Source organism: Apium graveolens, chromosome 9 (assembly GCF_009905375.1).
Source record: "Apium graveolens cultivar Ventura chromosome 9, ASM990537v1, whole genome shotgun sequence".
In the NCBI taxonomy this organism is placed as follows: Eukaryota; Viridiplantae; Streptophyta; class Magnoliopsida; order Apiales; family Apiaceae; genus Apium; species Apium graveolens.
In genome coordinates, this window is record NC_133655.1 from 84,186,055 (window position 1) to 84,209,914 (window position 23,860).

Genomic DNA, 23,860 nt, shown 5'->3' on the forward strand with positions numbered 1-23,860 from the left:
ACCCCTTTAATCCGGATCGTTTACAGGTTATGGTATGAAACAAGAATCTAATCTTCTACAACTTACAACAACTAAAATACAATTGTAAATACCTTTGAACTAATGCTCGAATCATATTCTTCTAACTTCTTCAACCTCTCGCAGCGGAGATTTCTCGAACTTCTGCTGTCTATCTAAGCTATTCATTTTTATCCTTATCTGTTTCTGGCAGAAATAAGAATTGACAAAGCAAGAGTGAGCCAAAAATGCCCAGCAAGTATATAATTTGAGTTTCAAACATTAATATCAAAGAAAACTTCTGGACCAAATCTTTGAAATATTTTGAAGAGCGAAACACGAAAACATTTAAAGGATATACTTCATTATCTTAAAATCAATTTGATTTGCATTGCTATAAATCACATAGGAAATACTGACATTTTGTAAGAGCTTCAGAGATCACGTGTTTTCAAAATAGTTTATGGTAACACTTCATACTTGAGTAACAAATGCAATAACTATTCATTAAACGATGTTCAAGAAATTCCTAACTATTCAGTATCCATCATTATCGACTAAGTTTCCATAGACTTAGCCTGCTAAACCAGCCTGATAAGGATGGGTTGAATAATTAAGAAGATCTCAATTCATTCAAGATTCTAACTATCACTGAGCAACTAATGCTGCAGCAATAATCTGAACCTCGAATATATTTAGAAACATTGTAATTTTTCCGAAACTGAGTGCTAAGAAAGAATAACTTTAAACCATAATCACATTTTATTTCAAGAGGGAATGCCATTAATGGCGAACAACAATAAATTGGACTGAACACTAGAAACCAACATATGCACTATAACCTGCTGATCAGTCAGGAGATAGTGCAGATCTATACCCAACTGCATAGACCCAACCAACATATGGGGCACCCAGGCAACTATGGCCTAAAGGGTCCGGTCCATCTCCGGCCCATAGGATCCAGCTCATCACTGGTCCTCATAATAATCGTCCAGCCCGTAGAGTATTTTGATATCAAATCATTCTGATTTCAAAACATCCCAAATTAGGGTTCGCAATTAACCCGAACGAATGGGAATTTGTTCAAGAGAGTAATCGAATTATAGAAACAATAATGGAAAGAACTTGCATAATAAGAGTAATTGCAGCGAAATATAAAACAGTTTAACTATTCTGAACTTAGAATAGGAGCGAATAAATATTTGCAGTATTTTAGGAGAAAGGTTAGGAATACTTGCAGTATTTAAAAGAAAGTTCGGGAATACTTGCATAAACAGAATTATTTAATTCAGCGATATGTAAAACATTTATCTATTCCGAACTGAGAATAGGGAAAGCAAATACTTGCATAATAAGCTTCAAAATAAATATCACTTGAACAATAAGTGATGATAGGGATACTTACCTCAATAAGCTTTAACCACTATTATCGGTTAACTTTGGTTCGACTTTAATCATTCGACTTTATCGTCAAATTTCTATCCTATTTTGGATACGATCCCAGCATTCAGACCCTTCGGTTGGAACTTCGTTGATCTCGACGTCTAATCATTAGATCGATCCTAGTCCGATGTCACGTCTTGGGTCTTCCGTCTAAACCGGAATCACACCGGAAAAGTAGAGCGGCGGCCGGAGATTCCCGAACAGGGAGAAGAACGGGAGGAAAGAAAGAAAGAAAAAAAAATGGGAAGAAGAAGAGGGATAGAGAAGAGATGAGGGAGAGATCGAAGGGAGAGAGAAAAGAGAGAGCCGAGAGAGATTGCCGAGAGAGAGACCCGAAAAACCAAAAAGAATACCCGATTAAAAAGAAGAAAGGGGTACAATTTTGGGGGATTTTGTCGGATTTGTTGCGTTATTTCTGTTCCTGACACCGCGTTTAACGAATAAATGGGAAATTTACGAATAGAGATAGTTCCCAAAGTTTACTAAAATAACCTTAAAATCCCCGGAATAATTTTAAAGTTAATAAAATAAAAATTTTATAATTTTTGAAGCATTCTGGAATTAAATACTGATTTTACAATTAAATGAGGTCAGAAAATCATTTAAAATTAAATAATTAATAAAATATTGATTTCTAAATTTTAAAAATTCCTAAAAATAATAAATAAACTTATAAAACAACAAAAATAATTTTAGGAGCAATTTTAGAATTTTTATGAATAAATATTCAATAAAATTATTTTTAAAATGAATTAAATGCATACGGCTCGATAATTAATTATAAAAGTAATCTTCACATGCAGCAAATCATATACAATTAATAATACAGTGACATATAACTGACAGAACCATCACATATTTTATTTACTTAATAATTCGATAATTGCTTTTACATATTGGATCCGAAAATAGGTTACTTAGTCGCTAAGTAACTAAAAAGACGATACGATTTTAATATCAGAATTGAATAATTATCAAAACAAAGCTCCCTATAAAATACTTTATACGAAATTAAGGTAATAATGTCTCGCCTTTTTAGAATACAGGTTCTTATCCATATATAAAATGATTTGCGTATCGAAAATTTCACACCGGGACCCCTACAGATCAAACCGTACCCCGGATCGAAAAAGTCAAAACACGAAAAATGTTCAGAATTAACAGATTAGGTTAGGAAGGAGTTTTCGGAAGAGTTTCAGGTTGTAAAAACGCAAAAGCGACTAAAGTGGGACGATTTCTGATTTTAAAAATAAATTTTATAATTATGTAAGAATAATCATTATCAATTCTATAAATTCATACATAATAATTATTTATTGATAAAAATAAATACATAATATTTCCCGGGCATTACAGTGTCAACCAATCAACATTCTACCTCACATCATGACAATACTGAGGCAACCTCATCTAGAGCTAATCTACCATCTCAAAGGAAATGGACCAAGAATCACCCTTTTGAACTGATCATTAGTGATGCTACATCTAAAGTGCAAACTAGAAGGGCTACTCAAGATGAATGTCTGTACAGTAGCTTTCTATCACAAGAGGAACCTAAGAGAGTAGAAGAAGCTCTTTTGGACCCAGATTGGATTTTAGCAATGCAAGAGGAGCTAAACCAATTTGAGAGAAACAAAGTATGGAAGCTGGTACCCAAGCCAAAGAACAAGAGTTCTATTGACACAAAATGGGTATTCAGAAACAAGATGGATGAAAATGGCATTGTCATAAGGAATAAAGCCAGATTGGTTGCTAAAGGCTATTCTCAACAAGAGGGAATAGATTTTGATGAAACATTTGCTTCAGTTGCCAGACTTGAAGCCATCAGAATCTTTCTAGCCTATGCAGCTAATGCCAATTTCAAAGTCAATCAAATGGATGTCAAGAGTGCATTTCTAAATGGGGAATTGGAGGAAGGAGTTTATGTAAGCCAACCTCCAGGATTTGAAGATCCAAATTTTCCAGACTATGTGTATTATCTGTTGAAAGCACTCTATGGACTAAATCAAGCACCTAGAGCCTGGTATGAGACTTTGTCAAAATTCCTTCTAGATAATCACTTCACAAGAGGTACTGTTGACAAAACTCTCTTCTTTAGAAATGTTAATGGCTCTAAAATACTTGTTCAAATTTATGTAGATGATATTATATTTGGATCTACAGATGATAAGCTTTGTAAAAAGTTTGCTAAATTAATGCAAAGTAAATATGAAATGAGCATGATGGGAGAGCTAACTTAATTTCTTGGTTTACAAGTTAAACAAGTTAGTGGTGGAATTTTTATTAGTCAAACTAAATATATTTATGATCTTGTAAAGAAGTTTGACTTAATGGATTGTTCACCTGCAAAAACTCCCATGGCCACTGCCACTAAGCTTGAATTAAACAAGACTGAAAAATCTGTGGATATTTCAAATTATAGAGGCATGGTTGGCTCCCTTTTATATTTAACTGCTAGTAGACCTGATATAATGTTTTCTACATGTCTCTGTGCTAGATTTCAGGCTGACCCTAAAGAATCTCACTTAGTGGCTATTAAAAGAGTTTTCAGATATCTCAAAGGGACTCCAAATCTAGGAATTTGGTACCCTAGAGAGTCTGGTTTTGATCTAATTGGCTACTCAGATGCAGATTATGCAGGCTGCAAAATAGACAGGAAAAGCACAACTGACACCTGTCAATTTCTAGGGAATAAGCTTGTGTCATGGTTCAGCAAGAAGCAAAACTCTGTTTCTACATCAACAGCTGAAGCTGAGTACATTGCTGCTGGTAGTTGCTGTGCACAGATACTATGGATGAGGAATCAACTATTTGACTATGGTTTGACTGTGGACAAAATTCCAATATTCTGTGACAACACAAGTGCCATTGCCATTACTGAAAATCCAGTGCATCACTCAAGAACCAAGCACATTGATATCAAGTACCACTTCATTAGGGAACATGTGATGAAAGGTACAGTGGAACTTCATTTTGTTCCAAGTGAAAAGCAGATTGCAGACATATTTACCAAACCACTTGATGAATCAACATTCACAAGATTAGTAAGTGAGCTAGGTATGCTTAATTATTCATAATTTATATCATCTATATAATCTGCCTTGAAGCCTGAAATGAATTTGCTGCAAGAACAAAGTTGGCTTTAAGTAAGACTTATCCTATCAACGGATATTCCCTATCCGTTGAAAGCCAAAATTGTTCTATTAACGGATGTTCATTATCTGTTGAAAGACAAATACATTTCTGGTAATTTTATCCTTCAACGGATAAAATGGCGTTGATCATCAACGGATAATTATTTACCTTATCCGTTCAAGTGTCACATCAGTTACTATAAGTGAGTCATAGCCGTTGATTCTTTTACTCAACCGTTGATACAGATATACAGTGTTGTATGTCTTTGTATTTAAGGTAGTTTTCAGAATTTCTACAGTTTTATTTATTCTTGAACGGCTGTAACTTACTTAAAAGTATCATTTAATTATTTTATTTACGTTTTAATTCAAGAAAGTATAAAAGCCCAATTGAACTCTTATTTTCACTTTACGCTTTCTTGTAATTCTTATTCTCCTTCTCTCCCAAAAATTCTCTAGTTTTTTTTTCTGCAACCTCTACTCACAATAATGGCACCAGTAGTCAAAATTATGTCTCAAACAAGATTTGTTTATGAAAAGAATAATTTTGTAGCCTTGGTTGAAAAGAATGAAGCCCATTCTGATTATCACAAGATGATGGACTTCATCAAAAACTGCAAACTAAGCTATGCAATGCTGGAAGCCCCAACCATCTACTGTGAGGTGATTGAGGAAATTTGGACAACTGCAGAGTTCAACTCCACAGATATGACTATTGCCTTCTCTCTCAAAGGTAAGGACTATTGCATTAACTGTGATGATATACAATCTTGCTTTAAGTTGCCTGAGAATAATGCCATGACACCACACACTGATAAAGATGTATCTGCTATGTTAGATTCTATAGGCTATGCTTTTGATTCTGCTAGTTTAGGTAGTATTAGAAGGAAAGGCCTTAGGAAAGAATGGAGTTTTCTTGGAGATGCCTTCATTAAAGTTTTCTCTGGGAAGATTAGCAATTTTGATGCCATAACTTCATCTCTTATTAATATGCTCTATATGCTACTTTCTGATAGGTACTTTAATTTTAGCAACTGTGTTATGCTAGAATTAGGATCCAGATTAAGTAACAAAGCTAATAGACCACATAACATCTACTATGCTAGATTCTTTATGTTATTGGCTAACCATGTTGCTGAAGGTTTGGTTATATCAAATGAGAATAATAAACTCAAATGCTGGGCACAAGAGAAAAGGGTCCTTGCAGACCTTTGAGAATGAACCTCAACAGCCAGGTGCCATTGGTATACTTGCCAATCATGAATGCACCACAGGTAAATGAGGTAAACACTTCTATAACTCCTACTATTTCCAACCCCATTATTTCTTTGCCCTCTAGTATGGCCATGGAATCTGTGTCTTTGTCCAAACAGGTTCCTGCCAAAGCCACCAAAACCAAAGTTTCAAAACTCAAGTCAAAGAAACCTACCTCTGTTGTTTCTCAAAAGACAATAGTTGTAACAACTACCATAAACCCTGAAGGGAGTGAACAGGGTGTGAGTGGTGAGGGGAGGGGTGAACATCAAGAAACCCCCCAGGATAAGGTGGGAGAGGTGAGTGGTACCCAAGCCAGCCAAGCCACAGTCTCTCAAAAGACTGTGGTGGTTCAAAAGGAGTCCAACACATCCCTAGTTGCATCCTCCCAAAAGGATGTAACTATTGAAAATAGTCCCCAACCAGGGACACTGAACAAAAGAGGGAGGGACACTGAAGCCACACATTCACCAATTAAAGCCTTTTCAAGGAAGAAGAAGGCCAAGACCCTAGTTTCCACACAAGGGACACACACAGCACAGATACATCCACCTGTATTTGAGCCTTCACAAATTCAGCTTGATGTGATTCCAGCAAATGTGGAATCACAGCCCCATTCTCTCATAATAGAAACACACCAATCATCAAACTCTCCATCACCCTCTCTGGATGTGGATATGATATTCACATCAATTCCTGATTCTCCCTCATTAAAACTTAGGGAGGAGCCCCACTCAAAACCTGATGATCATCATCTTTTAGATGATTTGTTGGATCATCAGCCAATTCTTTCAGATGTAGTTGAAGAATCTGTGTTACCTCACTTAAAATCAATTCCCACAGATTCAACAATTATGTCACTTTCTATATCTACATCTTTTCCTTCTTCAACGGATATCTCTCATCCGTTGACAAGTGGTTGTTCTTCAACGGATAAGCTTAACAGCAGTATCCGTTGATACCATCAGTTTCCACTTCAACGGATACTCCCTATCCGTTGATGGTCTCTACACACATAACAGAAACAATACCAACTGTAGAGGACATGGCTACTGTACAATCACTTTTAGGTTTGAGGGAAGGGAGTGATCTTTTGAGTGAGAGGCTGGGTTGCTCCCAGGTAAAAGGAGAGGTTGAGAGTCACCATATGCATGCTATTTCTTCCAGCATGGCAAAAGTGAGTGAGGGGAGTGCCACCTTAGAAGGTGAGGGTGAGGGTGTGAGGGTGTGTGTGAGCCAGGGGGAGCCCCTGATGCAAGAAAATAGAGAAAAAGAGAGAAAGGCAGGTACATAAGCTATAAGGGTGGATCCAGCCATTGCTAGTGAGTCAATGAAAGTGGATGATGCAGAAAAGGAAAGACAATTTCAGCAACATTTCAAAGCTGCAATTGATAACATTTCCTTGGATGCTGACACTTTTACTCATCCTGTTTCAGCCTATCAATTATTGGCTGCTCAGGGCAATGTGGAGGCAGAACAGACATTACACATTGTACACACTTCAGAATCTCTTCTCAGAGACAAAGCTGCTGTTAACAGGCTGCCTTCTCAAGCTGGTGAGCCATCTGAAGAATTTGGAGTGAATTCTAATGATGATGACTCTAATTCTTTGGATGAGAGCATGAACTTAGGGGGAGTAGCAGGCCAAAGTTCTGTTCCTGATCTTCCTGAATGGGCATGGGCTAAAGCCTCAACACCAAGAGAGTTTAGTGTCACTTTGATTAGACAAGTCATGACAATTCAGCAGGCCCTACAGGAGACTACAGATGCTGGTACCAAGGCAATTCTTCAAGCTCATCTGGAATCTCTGCATCTCTTGCAGTTGCAGCATTTCCAATAAAATCTAAGTGTGGATGAGCTCAAACAGGACATTGATGATCTGAAATCCTACAATGCTGAGAAGTTGGATTCAGTCATACCTTATGGTACTATACAAGATTTGTTGGGGAGACTGAGGAAAGAATCTGATGCTGACAAGAGACTGGCCAGATTGGAAAACAGGGTTCAAATCATTGAAGATTCTATGGTCACCATTCTTCAGAATCAACAAACTCAAACAAATCTACTCATGCAGCTGGCCAATGCACAAGGCTTGACTCCTACCCTTGATGATAACAAAAAGGGGGAGAATAAAGGGAAAGGGGAAGGAGAGCCATCAACAACAGTTCAAATTTCTCAAGTGCTAGTTCCTGTCATCACCACTTCTCCAATTATTCAAATCAAAGGAAAGCTTGATGGAATTGATCTAATCCAGATAGCAGCAGCTGAATTACAAGTCAAAGAGCAAAGGAAGAAGATTGATGAAAAGATGCAACAAATATTTGGTTCTACAACTTCTCAATCACAATCTGTGAAGCACATCACAAAAGTGGAATCAATTATTATGGAACTCAAGCCAGTAGGGAGGAATAAGGTTGGAGAGACTTCTTCCATGGATTTGAAACCTATGGTCCTCAAGCCCAACAACAGATCCAATAAGGACTCTACAAAGAATCCTCTGAAAGAAGTGGATTTTCCTCTTCCAAAGGCTGATGAGGACAAGCTTTTGGGTAGAAGTATCTCATATCTCAAAGAGACCATGGATGTGGTTGTAAGGAGAAACATGGCAATTATCTTCAGAGAGGGAAAGAGCATATGTGTGATGCAAGGACATCCCAAATTCTCAATAGCCAAGAGGGAAGAAACCAGAAGGTTGAAGGAAGAAGCCAAACAGCTAAAGGCTGATAAAAGAGCACAAGCAAAGCTTGACAAACAGCTAAAGTCAAGTCAGGCTGAAGAACAGAAAGAAATTGAAGACAAAAGTGAAGATGAAGCTATGGGGGACATGGTTGGTACTGAGATGGAGGAAAGAAGTAAGGGAAGAGAAGAATGGCAGAAAGGGAGAAGAAAGAAGGTCAATGCAAAGAGAAAAATGGTAGATAAGACTAAAGAAACCCAATCAATATCCAAATAACTACCCTCTATTCCTGAACCCATTGTGCCTGACCCCTTCATGAACATTCATGGTGAAACAATCATTCCCAAGGAGGAACCAATTGATTGGGATACCATCAAATTGCCCACCTTCCTAACCTCTTCTCCACCATCAAAGAAGCAGAAAAGAAGAATCAAATCAACACCCTCTAGAGCTTCAATCAAATTCACACAGAAGCCTAAGCCTAAACCTCAAGCCTCTAAAGATGATTATGTTCACATCTGTGACATAGAAGAATTTTCAGACATTGAACTCTATCTGGATGAGCTGGAGGAAGTAAGGGGAATAGCTGCCTACAAACAGCTACCAGAAAGACTAGTGTTCAAATACAAAGGAGATGGGGAAAGAACCTGGCCTCTTTACAGAATTCTGAATGAAGGCTACTCTACCTTGATTAGAGTCTACTCAGCCATACAAAGGGATTCTGGCTTTACCAGGACTGCCAAGACTGAGATTCTCAACAAGATTGCCAACATAAGGAAAACTTGGAGGGAGGCCAATGCTTTGCCTAGAACTTTACTCATTCAAGAAAGAGGAATTACAATTCACAAATCACCTCATTGGTTGGTGGAGTTCAGAGACAACAAAGGAGTCAGAAGATTTTTCAGAATTGAAGATCAGCTCAAGATTGCCAGTAATGAAACTCTCAAGGATATACAATCTAAGTTGGAAATCAATGAAGAAGATGAAGCTGAATTCTACAGACAACTTCAACTTCAAATAGAGGAGAATGACAGGAGACTAGGAAAGAAAATAAGGGATCAAAGGAAAAAGGAAGTAATCTGCTCAGGCTAAAGGAGCACCCTTGGAAATAACGTAACTCTTCAATTCCATCTCAGAATACACATTTTTGTAGCACTTTTGAATTTCTGCTTTATTACAGTTAATATATTTGTCAAGTGTTTTGTTATCATCAAGCTAAACCCAAATTTATGCCTACAGTTCTAGTAGACATAAATAGGGGGAGATTGTTAGGAATATGTGTATCAGTTTGATGATAAGTTAAACAAAACACTTAAGTAGAAATCTAGTGATTGTAGCCTCAACGGATAAGACCATCTTGGCTATCCGTTGAAGGAGTAGCTTTACTTAGCAATAAGTTTAGTATTGTAGCACATTTCATTCTCTGGATTCAAGTTGTAATTCTTAGATGTTGTAGGAAAGTATCAGTCATGTTGACTACTAGTGGATATACGAATAGGAGGCTAATTGTAAATATTTCATGCCTTGTAATTTTGTATAAGTGAAGAAGTATCAACTGATATTGAAGACCTTCAACGGATAAGAAACAAAGCTTCAACGGATGTCTCTAATGCTTCAACGGATAATATCCATCAACGAATAAGTGCTTCAATGGATAAAGACTTCAACTGATAATGCATCAACGGATAAAGCCTCAACGGATAAGACATCAACGAATGAAAGCTTCAACGGATGCTTAGTTCATTAGCAGTTGATAGTGACAATTCATAAGCTGAAAGAGGCACATGGGTTGACAGAGACAAACTGGAATGTGGAAGCCTCTAGGAGGAATCAAGAAAATGCAACATTCCCATTCTGATGCAAACAAGGAAGTATTCAAAGATTCACAGATTATCCTAGATTGCATTGGATAGAGAAATGAAGAAGAAACATTTGAAGAATCCTTTCAATTGTATTTTACAGTTTTGTCTTCACTTGTAAACTTGGTGTTATATAAACCAAGTAGCAGCTAGTAATTAGAAGAGATTTTTTTCTGAGCTGTTTAGAAATATCAAGAGAGAAAATCATCTAGTTTGTACTAGGAAGCAGCTATGATTTAATTCTTTGAATCACAGATTTTCTGAAATAACACATCTCTGGTGGAACAACAAATCCACCAGAAAAGTTTTTAAGTTCTTTGTGTTCTTTACATTTGTGTTTGAATATATATCTGTCTGTATCAGCTTCAAGCAATTCACACACATTTGTTCACTTAAACACTTAGCCTTAGAAACTGCTCAAAACTTGCAAAAGTTTTGAGATTTACATTCAACCCCCCTTCTGTAAATCTCATTGTTAGTCCACTGGGAATAACACGGGTAATTATATATTTATATTATAATTGTACAGGTTCAGTAAGGTAGTTAGTATTCGTAATGCCCCAGGTCTATACCCTGGATTTGGAGGGTGTTACAGTTGGCATCAGAGCTTAGGTTTTGGCCCTTGAAAACAAGAACATTAGAGTTAAGATAAGACAGGAATATCACATAAGATAGTAATAATGGTATTAGGGTTTTGTTAGTTTTTTAGATTAGGAAATTGTAAATTTTTGAAATGGGAAATGACCTTTTTCGTGTGTTATGATTATTTTGTCAGATGGCATCCTCAGCATCTTCATCAGAGAGGAAAGTATCTGAGCCAACATTTCCACTAGGTTCAGTGCATGTATTTCCACCACTGCCACCACCACCACCATTACCTCAGGGATTAGCACCACCAGCTCCAGAGCAGTTGCCAGTTCCACCAGTACTAGAGGTACCTAACTTTATTGACTACTTTCTGTATTCGAGCCAGAGATACCTCAGTTGCCGCCGCTAGAGTTTCCGATATTTGATATAGCTGGTATGGTTGACTTTCCTCAGTGGGATGAGTTAGAGCCCCAGATACCAGTACAACATCCAGAGGTTCCATCTCCACAACCAGATGTAGTTCCAGATCCTCAGATGTTTGAGCCACCGGTTCCACCAGTGTTGTTTCCAGCACCGATAGCCATTTATGCTCCTGTGCCTGGGGTATATCAGTTTCCACATGCCGAGTTTATGGATGAGGTCATTGATCAACCGATGCCACTACCTACTAGAGGTTCACAGACAGATCTTCGTGAGCCACAGACTGTGCCCTATCAACAACATGCTAGGATGAGGGAGGAGATGCAGATGTGGGGAGACCAGTGTAGGGAGATTCTCGGATTATTTGAGAGCAGAGAGTTCGGACCAGTGAGAGCACTGCAGCTAGACTACATTATGAGAGAGCGGCTTCGATATATTTACCGAGCAGCTTCACAGGAGGTTGTAGAGTTGAGACAGGAGGATGTTTGTACTGATGCAGTATATCGTAGAGCGATGAGATTGACAGAGGCAGTATTAGAGTCACTTCAGCAGGAGATAGACCGAGTGCCACCTGGATTTTGTGATCGACCAGACAGCAGGGTGTTGTATTATATGTGATATATGTAGATAGAGGCAACATAGTATAGTGTGACTAGGTTTGTATGTGTGCAACATCTAGTTTGGCTGGTAGCAACAGTAGTATGACTGATATGATGTAGACCCTTTTGTATCAAGCACTAACACCTGTAGCTGGTGTCATATATATAAAATGAACTTCTTCCAACTTTTTCTTTTATTTTAATTTAAATTTCAGTCTTTCAAGCATTTGCATTTACTTTACTATTTTATAGTTTTCATATCTCAAATGTTGTTTTTATTTAAAACAATGTTGTACCATTTATTATTTTATTATTTTTTCAATTATTTCCAAGGGATTTATTTGAATTCGGAACCATTTAAATTTCTCATTTTAGATACCTGGTAAATTATTTTTTTTCCAGTATCAACTGTTTAAATTCCTGTTTTAATACCATACAAATCGTTTCTTTATTCATATCACCTGTTTAATAAATTGTTATTAAAAGAACCATTTGTTTTATTATTAGAACCATGGCACCAAAAGAAAAACCAGAACTGAGTCGTCCAATCACAATACTGAAGGCCAAAACAACAATAACCACCAAATGGATCAAATGTTTCACCTAATGCAACAACAAATAATGATGATGTAGCAGCAAATGTAACAACAGCAGCAACAATTCCAGCAACAGATGTTACAGCAACCCCTTCGTCCAGAACCACAAACACCACCAGTTGTGCCTGTAGTTACTTTTAAACAGTTCCAGTCTGTAAAACCTCTGGAATTTAAAGGTTCAGCGGATCCTACTAAGGCAAGATCCTGGTTAAAAGAGATGGAGAAAGCAGTTGCATTAGTTAAAGTGGAAGCAGATCAAAAGACGGAATTTTCTAGTTACTTCTTGAAGGGAGAGGCCAACTACTGGTGGGAATCCAAGAAAGCACGTGAATGCGAGGGTGTAGTAACTTGGGACAGATTCACCGAACTTTTGTTGGAGAAATATTTTCCCCATTACATGAAGAACCAAATGGAAATTAAGTTCTTGGAGTTGAAGCAGGGAAATTTGTCAGTTACTGACTATGAAGCCAAGTTTACTGAATTGGCTAGGTTTGTTCCAGAGCAAGTAGATACTGATGAGAAGTGGGCTAAGGGATTCCAACAGGGATTGAAGCCATAGATTCGTAGCAGAGTAGCGGTGTTCGAACTGATGACCTATACATCCGTAGTTCAGAAGGCCATGATAATTGAGGGAGAAAGTGAAGCATCCCAAAAGGAAAAAAGGACAAGAAAGTTTTCAGAACCGTTCCAATAGAAGGCCGAGATTTTAGTCCTAGGGAAATGTGAATTTCAGAAGGACAGAACAGGGCAATCAGAGGTTGGGTAATCGACTCCCAGCCCAAATCAACAAACAATCATCCGACCACTAATACATGACTGCAAAACTTGTGGAAAGAAGCATACTGGGATTTGTAATAAACCAAACATCACATGTTTCAAATACAAGCAGAAGGAACATTACTATGGGGAATGCCCGACAGGGAAACCATAGGTTACTTGTTTCCAGTGCGGAAGAAAGGGACACAACGCTAAAGACTGTAGAGGAACAATAATGGCAGCTAGTGTTCCAAGGGTTTTGGAATTACCTCCACCACCACAGCTGAATCAGCCTAGGGCAAGAACTTTTAAATGCGATGAGAGAAGCTGTGAAGAGTCCCAACGTAGTTGCAGCTACGCTTCCTGTGAATTCTGTAGATGCACAAGTATTGATTGATTCTGGAGCCACGAGATCTTTTATTTTTGAAGAATTTATTCATAAACTATATTGTGAAATTCAACGATTGGACAATAGGTTAATTATAAAGTTAGCAAACGATGATCAAATTGCGGTAGATCGAGTGTGTCCAGGATGTGATATCGAAATAGCGGGACATCATTTCTCAGTTGACTTGATACCTTTGAAGTTAAGAGAATTTGATGTTATTTTAGGAATAGATTGGTTAGCCAGTAACAATGCTCAGATTGATTGCGCAAATAAGAAAGTGAATTTACGAACCGAGGAAAATGAAACGGTAATATTTAAAGGCGAAAAACAGAAACAGAGATTTTTAACGATATTGCAAACGAAATGATTGTTACGTCAAGGATGTCAAGATTATTTAGCCTATATATTGGATATAGGAAAAAAAGTCCAAAGATCAAAGATATTCCCGTGGTTTGTGAGTTTCCCGATGTTTTCCAAAATGAACTTCCAGGATTACCTCTGGATCGAGAAATCGAGTTTACCATTGATTTGACACTAGGAACTGAACCAGTTTTAAAAGCTCCATATCGAATGGCGCCTATTGAGATAAAAGAGCTAGAAAAGCAATTGCAGGATCTTCTCGATAGAGGAATCATAAGGCACAGTGTATCACCATGGGGTGCACTGGTGTTGTTCATAAAGAAGAAAGGTAGTATGCGACTCTGTATTGATTATCGTGAGCTGAACAAGTTAATTAACAAGAACAAATACCCTTTGCCACAGATCAATGACTTATTTGATCAACTGAAAGGAGCGACATGGCTTTCGGAAATTGATTTAAAAATGGGTTATCATCAGTTGAAGATCAAGGCATAAGATATTCCAAAGACTGCTTTTGAACGAGATACGGACACTACGAATTTCTCATGATGCCATTTAGACAAACTAATGCACCAGCAAAATTCATGGATTTGATGAACAAAGTGTTCAAGAAGTACTTAGATAAATTTATCATTGTATTTATTGATGACTTCTTGATCTACTCAAAGACTGAAGAAGAGCATGCAGAGCACCTGAGAATCACTTTGAAAACATTAAGGAAGGAACAGCTTTATGCGAAATTTTCAAAATGCGAATTCTGGCTAAAGGAAGTGCAATTTCTAGGTCATATAATTAGTATCGAAGGAATTCAAGTCGACCCAGCAAAGATTGAAGCTATTTTAAATTGGGAAATACCAAAGACTCCGACGGAAGTTAGAAGTTTCTTGGGATTAGCTGGTTATTGCAAGAGATTTGTTAAAGACTTTGCAAAGATAACTACGCCATTGACCAAGTTGACTCGGAAAAATGAAAAGTTTGAATAGAATGAAAAATGTGAAGAAAGTTTTCAAGAATTGAAGAATCAACTAGTAACCGCTCATGTGTTTGTATTACCAGATGATCAAGGAGACTTCGTCATTTACAGTGACGCTTCCTATCGAGGACTTGGATGTGTATTAATGCAACATGACAACGTAATCACATACGCTTCTAGACAACCAAAGCCTCATGAGCAAAAATATCCGACACATGATCTGGAACTAGCAGGAATTATGTTCGCACTGAAACTCTGAAGATATTATCTTTATGGCAAAAATTGTGAAATCTACACGGATCATAAGAGTCTGAAGTATATTTTCACGCAAAAAGAATGTAACATGAGACAACGACATTGGCTAGAGTTAATTAAAGATTACGATGTATCAATCAACTATCATCTAGGTAAAGCAAATGTTGTAGTATATGCACTAAGTCGAAATGAAAGATTGAATTTGTTAACATCCTCAGAAGAATTGATCAGAAAATTTGATAAATTGGAAATTAAAGTTCGTGTTCCAGAAAGCTCCACTGAAATGAACTACGCAATGACATTTCAGCCAGAATTATTGGAAAAGATAAGAAGGTGTCAGAAAGAAATAATGAATTATGAAATTGACAGGAGAAGAAATTACGAGCCAGAAAGATGATAAGAGAATTTTTCAAGTTGCTTTGAGAATCTGGTTACCTAACGCATCGGAACTGAAGGCAGAAATTTTGCAAGACGCTCATAGCTTAAGATATTCAATTCATCCCGGAAGCACAAAGATGTACAGAGATTTGAAGGAAAACTTTTGGTGGCCAGACATGAAGAAAGAGATAGTAGAATGGGTCAGTAAATGTTATACGTGCTAACGAGTCAAAGCTGAGCATCAACGTCCAAGTGGATTACTACAACCACTGGATATTCCAGAATGAAAATTGGAGTACTTAGCTATGGATTTCGTAGTAGGACTTTTGAGAATCAGAGCAAACCATGATGCAATTTGGCTTATCATTGATAGGTTAACGAAGTCAGCACATTTCCTTCCAATCAACGAAAGGTTTTCGCTTGACAAGTTAGTACACCTATACCTTAAGGAAATTATGATGCGCCATGGAGTGCCTGTATCCATTGTATCCGATCGAGATCCACGATTTAATTCGAGATTTTGGAGACAATTTCAGGAATGTCTTGGAACTAAACTAAACATGAGCACTGCTTATCATCCACCGATGGACGGGCAAAGTGAAAGGATAATTCAGACAATTGAAGATATGCTATGTGTATGTGCGATAGATTTTGAAGGTAGTTGGGACGCACATTTACCGCTGGTAGAACTCTCTTATAACAATAGCTATCATGCAAGTATTGGAATGCCACCTTATGAAACCTTATATGGAAGAAAGTGTAGATCACCTACATGTTGGGATGAAGTTGGGGAGCGCAAAATTTTAGGTCTAGAACTGATTCAGCAGACTAAGGAAAAAGTAGAGCTTATCCAAAAGCGACTCGAAGTAGTGCAAAATCGACAACGTAAGTATGCAGATCCAACCAAAAAAGATGTGGACTATCGAGAAGGAGAACATATATTGCTGAAGATATCACCATGGAAAGGACTGACTAGGTTTTGCAACAAGGGCAAGCTAAAGCCTCGATACGTCGGTCCATTTGAAATTTTGAAGAGAGTCGGAAGAGTTGCATACGAGTTAGCTTTACCGCCCCATATGCAACATATTCATAATGTGTTTCACATGTCAATGCTTAAGAAGTATAATCCTGATACAAGGCATGTAATAGAATATGAGCCGATAGAGCTTCAAGCTGATCTATCGAATGTAGAACAACCCGTAAGAATTTTAGATCGACAAGAGAAAGTATTAAAAAATAAGTCTGTATTATTAGTAAGAGTCTTGTGGAGGATTCCCGTGGTTGAAGAGTCAACCTGGGAGCTTGAAAGTGATATGTTAGAAAGATATCGTCAATTATTTTCATAACGTGATTCTGAGGACAGAATCCCAATAAAGGGTGGAGAATGTAACGACCGAGAAATTACATTTGTATTATATCTTAATAAATGTGATTTATGTGTATTGTAATGTCAGTAAGTGTGTTGAGTCATAAAACCCTAATTGCTATGTGCTACGTGTTATCTCTTTCGACCAGAGTATGTTTCGGGTATTTATCGAGTGTTTTATTATTGGTTAAATGTCTTTATATCAAAAGCGGTACAACCCAAACAGTGTTTTAAAAGCCAATATTTCAAACAAAATCATTGGCCCTATTTTTCCAAGTATGTCCTATATCATAACGATATTCTGAACATCTATACGTTTTACAAATTTTCCTATTTCGCAAAAAATGATTTTTCGGGCCCATTCAGGTGTCAAAAATATCACAAAAATCACATTTTTATTTTTATATGATCATGAAATTATCAAATATCATTTTTCCTTGCATTTTTGTATTATTCACAATTTTTGGGAATTTTTGGCATATTGTATTTATTGGATATTTAAAAATTCTTAATTGATACCCAAAAATTATAAAAATTGAGGCCAAATACTTTTATTAGATGTGTAATTAGACTCTTAATTTTATTTAGGGGTATTATTTTCACTAGTATAAATAGCTAATTATTTACTAATTAATTATTAATTAAATATAAGAAAATCAGAAAATCAAGTAAATATTAGTGTTGGTGAAGAACAACTGAAGAATTCAACCCCAGATTTGACTATGATTCTGTTATCCAAATTGATCATGTGAGTAACCAAAACGAAGCTTATGATCTCTACTTTCTACTCATACCATCAATTTCATGTTTTGTTGCTTAGATTTTCAATTCATAATTTATGGTTCATGAACTGAAATTGGGGGTTTTTGATTGTGGGTTTATGGGATGAAATTGATGCTTGGAATAGTTTCATATGCTTGTTTACAACTGATTTATGCTATTTACTTCATCAAATGTGTAGCACCCCAAAATCCGGGGTCGGGGATCCGGGTTGTCACGAGTTCCATTTCCCTTAATAACACCCAATCTTAATACACAATCAACTACTCTGTACTGTGACCCCACAATAAACACACACACCACAAGTTATAGTCTCAGAGATGAATATCCAAAAATAATCACAAGTCGTTTTATTCCACAATTATATGTCAATACACCTTAAAAAGGTTTCTGAATAAATTTACATTTCTTTGCCATTATTACAATTCATAATTATACATAAGTCTGGTACATCATAAGTTGAAAACCTAGCCTATTGGTAGTTCCTACCTCAGCTACAACGACATCAACGCCTATAGGAAACTGCAGAACGTTTCCTAATCGCTTGCGAATCGGGAGCTTGGTCCTGTTCATCTTTTATATCTGTTGTTGTGTGATGAAAGAAGAAAGCAAGGGTGAGCAGCAAGCCCACCAAAATAATATGTATAATGATTAACAATATATGAGCCATCTCATAGTACTCATGAAAGTCTTGGTCAAAAGAAATGAACCAAGTTTGATATCTTAATGCGATGAAGTCGCAAAATATTTGGTATATATACATATATACTTTTCAAAATATGGGAAGTCCTCTTCCATGCATAATACACACAGAGTTCCAGTGTATAACTGTATAAAAATATCGTTGCAAGGTGATCTCATATATCTAACCTTGTCTCAACGTTTTTCTGAAAATCTTTGTCATGCATAAGATAATCATTTACTAGATATAAGTTTAAAAGATGAAGTTACAAGATACTCCAATATACTTATATCTTTTCCAAATACTACTTGAACTACCACCGTTCAAGTTATAATTAGTTTTAAAAGTTCATCACACTGATGAGACTACAAGATAAGACTTGAATATATTCAATCTTTGAAATATTTTGAAGGAAATGAAGTTATGATATACCTCATTAAGTCCCGATATATATATACACCTATATATATACATACGTTTCCTGAAAACCTCTGTCATGTAAAGTATGAACAGAATTGCAATATCCAATAAATTTGGAAAGGAAAGAATTTTGGCATAAACCTGATATCTTGCTGATCAGGCAAAGATACCAATAAGTAACCTTTTCTACTAGTAGATTGAAAGGCATATGGCATAGCCTATTTATATATTCGAGGATTTAACTCAACTCAAATAAGAATGTAATAAGTAAATAGTGGATCTATCGTCAGAGAGATCTCATATAGTAACATCTGTCAAAGGGTTAAGAAACATTATTCATCTACAGACTTGAAGACTTAATTCACTAGAAGAAGCTCAAGAAATTGATCAAGCCTCAGTGATATAAATCAGGATTGTGGATTTAATCAAGTGACAGAGATCTCGTCAGGGTATCAATTAATTACAAGGATTTAGTCTGAAGAAAATCAAGAGTATCAAGGTCAAGACTTGAAGAAACGTCACGGAAGTTAGTCACTCATGAACCAGACAGTACATCGAGTGTCAACATTGAAGTGGTGGAATTGATTCATACTTGACAGTAATTTTCAGAAGATTTTCAGAAGAATGGTTGCTGCTTAAGATTAATATTAATTCTCTACTAATTAATTAAGTCATATAATTTAATTAAGAAAATAAATTATATCTGCAAAGATTAATTTATTGATTAATTGAATTAATTGATTAATTAATTCAGAATTAATTTTAAGGATTTTCAGAATTATTATTAGATTAAAATCTATTAATAATTCAGTAAGACAATTTTAATTTGAATTTCTATGACAATCGGTATGACAATTGATAGTCATACCGAAAGTCTTGCTAGTTCATTCTGATTGTCTTGCTAGCTATTGGGATTGTCTTGCTAGTTCAAAAGGATAGTCTCACCGAAAGTCCTACCAGTTCAAATGGATTGTCATACCAGTTCATTTGATTGTCTTGCCGAAAGTCTTGCTGAGTAAACTAGATGGTTTTGTTTACTTAAACAAACAGAAACACAGCAGAAGACATCATGCAATAATTCAACAAAAACACAAGTCAAGAACTCAGCAGAAAACAAAGGCTCAACATTTTATTTTTCATCTGCTTTATTCAAGATCAAAATTCTAGATTGAAAAGTTAAATCCAATCCACTAGAATTATTTATCTTGTTCTTGTGTATCAATCTAGCGGATTAAAATCCCTAGAACTTAATCTCAAATCGCATTTAGCATTTGATCTTTTAATTGCAAAAATAGAAAAAGTTCATGTCGAATTTATTCTAGATTTGTAATAATTGATTTGAGATTAATCCCTTGTAACCGATACCGTAGTTGTAACACCTTTCAAGTTTAATAAAAGTTTTATTTAACTTGAATTTTGTTTCACATTTTATTCCGCATTTTATTTGATTAAACGGTATTGTTTGCATTCAACCCCCCTTCTACAAACAAATTGGGACCTAACAATTGGTATCAGAGCCTTCTGATTAACGAACCAATCAAGATCCTAGACTTTTGTGATTTTTCAACTCTTTGAATTTTTATTCATTCAAAAAAATTCATAATGACTTCACAAAAAGTTGGAACCGTTAAAATTCCACTTTTCGATAAAGAAAATTATGTTATGTGGAAGAAGAAGATGCTACTGTTTTTACAAGTGGCTAATCCCAAATATTTGCAAGTGTTAAAGAAGGGTCCAAAAATTCCTATGGTTATTGAACCAGAGGTAATATAAAATGATGTGGTGATCACCAAAGCGAGAACTTATGTGAAAGATCCTGAGGATTTCTCTCCTGCTGAAATAGAAGAAGCCTCCCTGGATGCTAGCCTTCAACTAATTTTAGTAGATTCCCTTAATCCCTTGATGAATAGACATGTGATGAATTGTAAAGATTCCAAACATATCTGGGAAACTATTGAGATTATTAATGAAGGCACAGAGGAAGTTAGGGAGAACAAACTAGAAATCCTAACCTCTGAGTATGAATACTTTAAATCCAATCCAGGGGAAGGAATCACTGAAGTATTTGAGAGGTACAATGCATTGATCAACAACCTGAACATTAATGGTAAATACTACTCCATCAGGGAGGTCAACAAAAAGTTCCTTTTAACACTGCCAACTCATCTCGAACATAGAATCACTGCCATAAGAGAAGCAAGAGATCTGAGTGAGATTTCTTTGGAAAGGCTCTATGGTGTGTTAAAGACTTATGAGTTGGAGCAGATTCAGCAGAAGGAAGTTTACGGGAAAGGAAGAGTGGTCAGCACGTCTACTGCTCTAGTAGCTGATGAACAACAACAACAACCACATTATCAACAACAATCTCAACAGTCAGAAAGAATGGTATAGTCTTCCAAGGTTGAAGATAATGTGATAGTAGCAGAATTTGATTCTCCTACTACAAATCAATCAGGAGATGATTATTATTCCTTGGAAGAACTGGAGCAATTGGAGGATGAGTCAATGGCCCTGATTGTCAAGAGATTCTCAAATGTCAGATTCAAAAGGAATCCCAAGTTCAAGTACAAGTCCAACTACAACAGATTCCAGAAAGGTGGATCTTCATCCTCTAACACCAGCAGTGGTGGGTATAAAACAGGGATGGTTGATCGAAGCACCATTCGATGCTTCAACTGTAATGAGTTGGGACACTTTGCCACAGAATGCAGGAAGCCAAAACAAGCAAGGAAGAACTCTTACGATTCTAATCAAAAGAGTAAATCTGAAAGGGCTTACCTGGCAAAGGGAAGAAGCTGGGATGATACTGATAGTGAAGATGAAGAAGTTGGGAATCTGGCTCTCATGGCTAGTGATGCAAACACCTCATCGTCAAGAAAAGAGGGCATTAAGCAGGTACAACCGGTAGTGTGGATTCTTGACAGCGGATCGTCAAGACATATGACCGGAGATAGAGCCCTGCTATCAAATGTGGTTGAGAAAGCTGGCCCAGTGGTTACCTTTGGAGATAACAGCAAAGGTTTAACGGAGGGATATGGCTGTTTGCTAGCTGGAAATGTTATCATTGAAAATGTATATATTGTGCAAGGACTTGAACACAATCTTCTTAGCATTAGTCAGTTCTGTGACAACGACTACAATGTTTTATTCGACAAGCTGAAGTGTCAGATTCTGCACAAGAAAAGTGAAAAACCCTCCTTAATGGGAATCCAGAAAGGAAATCTGTTCGTAGCTGACATGAACTCTGGAAGCAATCCTGAAGTCAATTGCTTCTATGCAAAGGCATCGTCAGATGAGAGTTGGCTATGGCACAAGAGACTTTCTCATCTCAATTTCAAAACAATGAATTCTCTTGTAAAAAGAGAATTGGTAAGAGGTCTGCCTCAGCTGGAATTCTCTCCAGAAGGACTATGTGAGGCTTGCCAGAAAGGAAAGTCAAAGAAAGCAAGTCACAAAGGCACTGACACATCTTCCATAACTGGTGTTCTGCAATTATAGCACATGGATTTATTTGGACCAGTTAATGTCCTTTCGATGTCAAAGAAGTGTTACTGTCTTGTGATAGTTGATGACTATTCCAAGTATACGTGGGTTTTATTTCTTCACTCTAAGGATGAAACACCACAAGTTGTGATTGATCATATCAAGATGATTGAGTTAGATTCTAACGTCCCTGTAAGAGCAATAAGGTCAGATAATGGGACAGAATTCAAGAATGCACTTCTCAATGAATTCTGTACAGACAAAGGGATTACCAGACAATTTTCAGCTCCTAGAACCCCTCAGCAAAATGGAGTGGTAGAAAGGAAGAATCGTACATTGATTGAAGCTGCAAGAACGATGTTAAGTGAATCAGGTCTTCCAATGTACTTTTGGGCTGAAGCTGTCAATACTGCATGTTATACTCAGAATCGAACTCTAATCAACAAAGACTTCATGAAAACTCCTTACGAGATTTTGAATGAACAGAAACCTTCTATCAAATACTTTCATGTATTTGGTGCCAGATGCTTCGTGCTCAAGGATGGAGATGAGCGTCGTGGTAAATTCGAGGCAAAGGCATATGAGGGTATTTTTGTTGGATATGGAAGAAGATCATACAGAGTGTATATCATTGATCAACACAAAGTAACTGAAAGTGTCAATGTTATATTTGATGACACTAAACTCCCTAGTATCCAATATGAAGATCCTTCTGAGAAACTGAAGTTTGATGATATGTCAGATTCAGAATCAGAATATGGTCAAGAACCTGAGGTTGTTGCTTGTGAAGAACCTGTTAATCTTGATGATACTCAAGGTAATAGTGATGGAAACTTTGGCAACAATGTAGATACCACTGCTACTGATGGAGAATTTTCAAGTCAACATGGCAACAACTCAGGGGGAGATGCTGAAGGATCATCTAGTAGGACACAACATCACAATGAATTTTAAGGCGAATCATCAAGATCAAATCTTCCAAGACAGACTGTCTGGAATAAAGCTCACCCTTTTGAGTTGATTATTGGTGATCCAAATGTTGGAGTCAAAACTAGACGTGCTACTCAAAATGAGTGTCTGTTCTCAGGATTTCTTTCTGAGATGGAACCTAAGAAGATTGAAGAAGCACTAACTGATCCAGATTGGGTAATTGCTATGCAGGATGAGCTCAATCAGTTTGAAAGTCAACAAGTCTGGAAACTAGTACCTAGACCTACACACAAGAAAGCTGTTGGTACTAGGTGGGTATTCAGGAATAAACTAGATGAAGATGGTGTGGTTACAAGAAACAAGGCAAGACTGGTAGCAAAAGGGTATTCTCAAGCTGAAGGCATTGATTATGATGAAACCTATGCTCCAGTGGCTAGACTTGAGGCCATCAGGATATTTCTGGCATTCGCAGCATTCTCAAACTTTAAAGTTTATCAAATGGATGTCAAGAGCGCCTTTCTG

At 36.8% G+C, this 23,860-nt stretch overlaps 1 protein-coding gene across 1 annotated transcript; it reads left to right on the forward strand.

Annotated features, from left to right (window-relative positions):
• The first annotated feature begins 12,643 nt into the window (after positions 1 to 12,643).
• On the forward strand, positions 12,644 to 13,126 carry LOC141685376 (uncharacterized). Its single transcript, XM_074490481.1, has one exon. It carries the CDS (start codon positions 12,644 to 12,646, stop codon positions 13,124 to 13,126), a length of 483 nt encoding a protein of 160 aa, XP_074346582.1.
• The last annotated feature ends 10,734 nt before the right edge of the window (positions 13,127 to 23,860 follow it).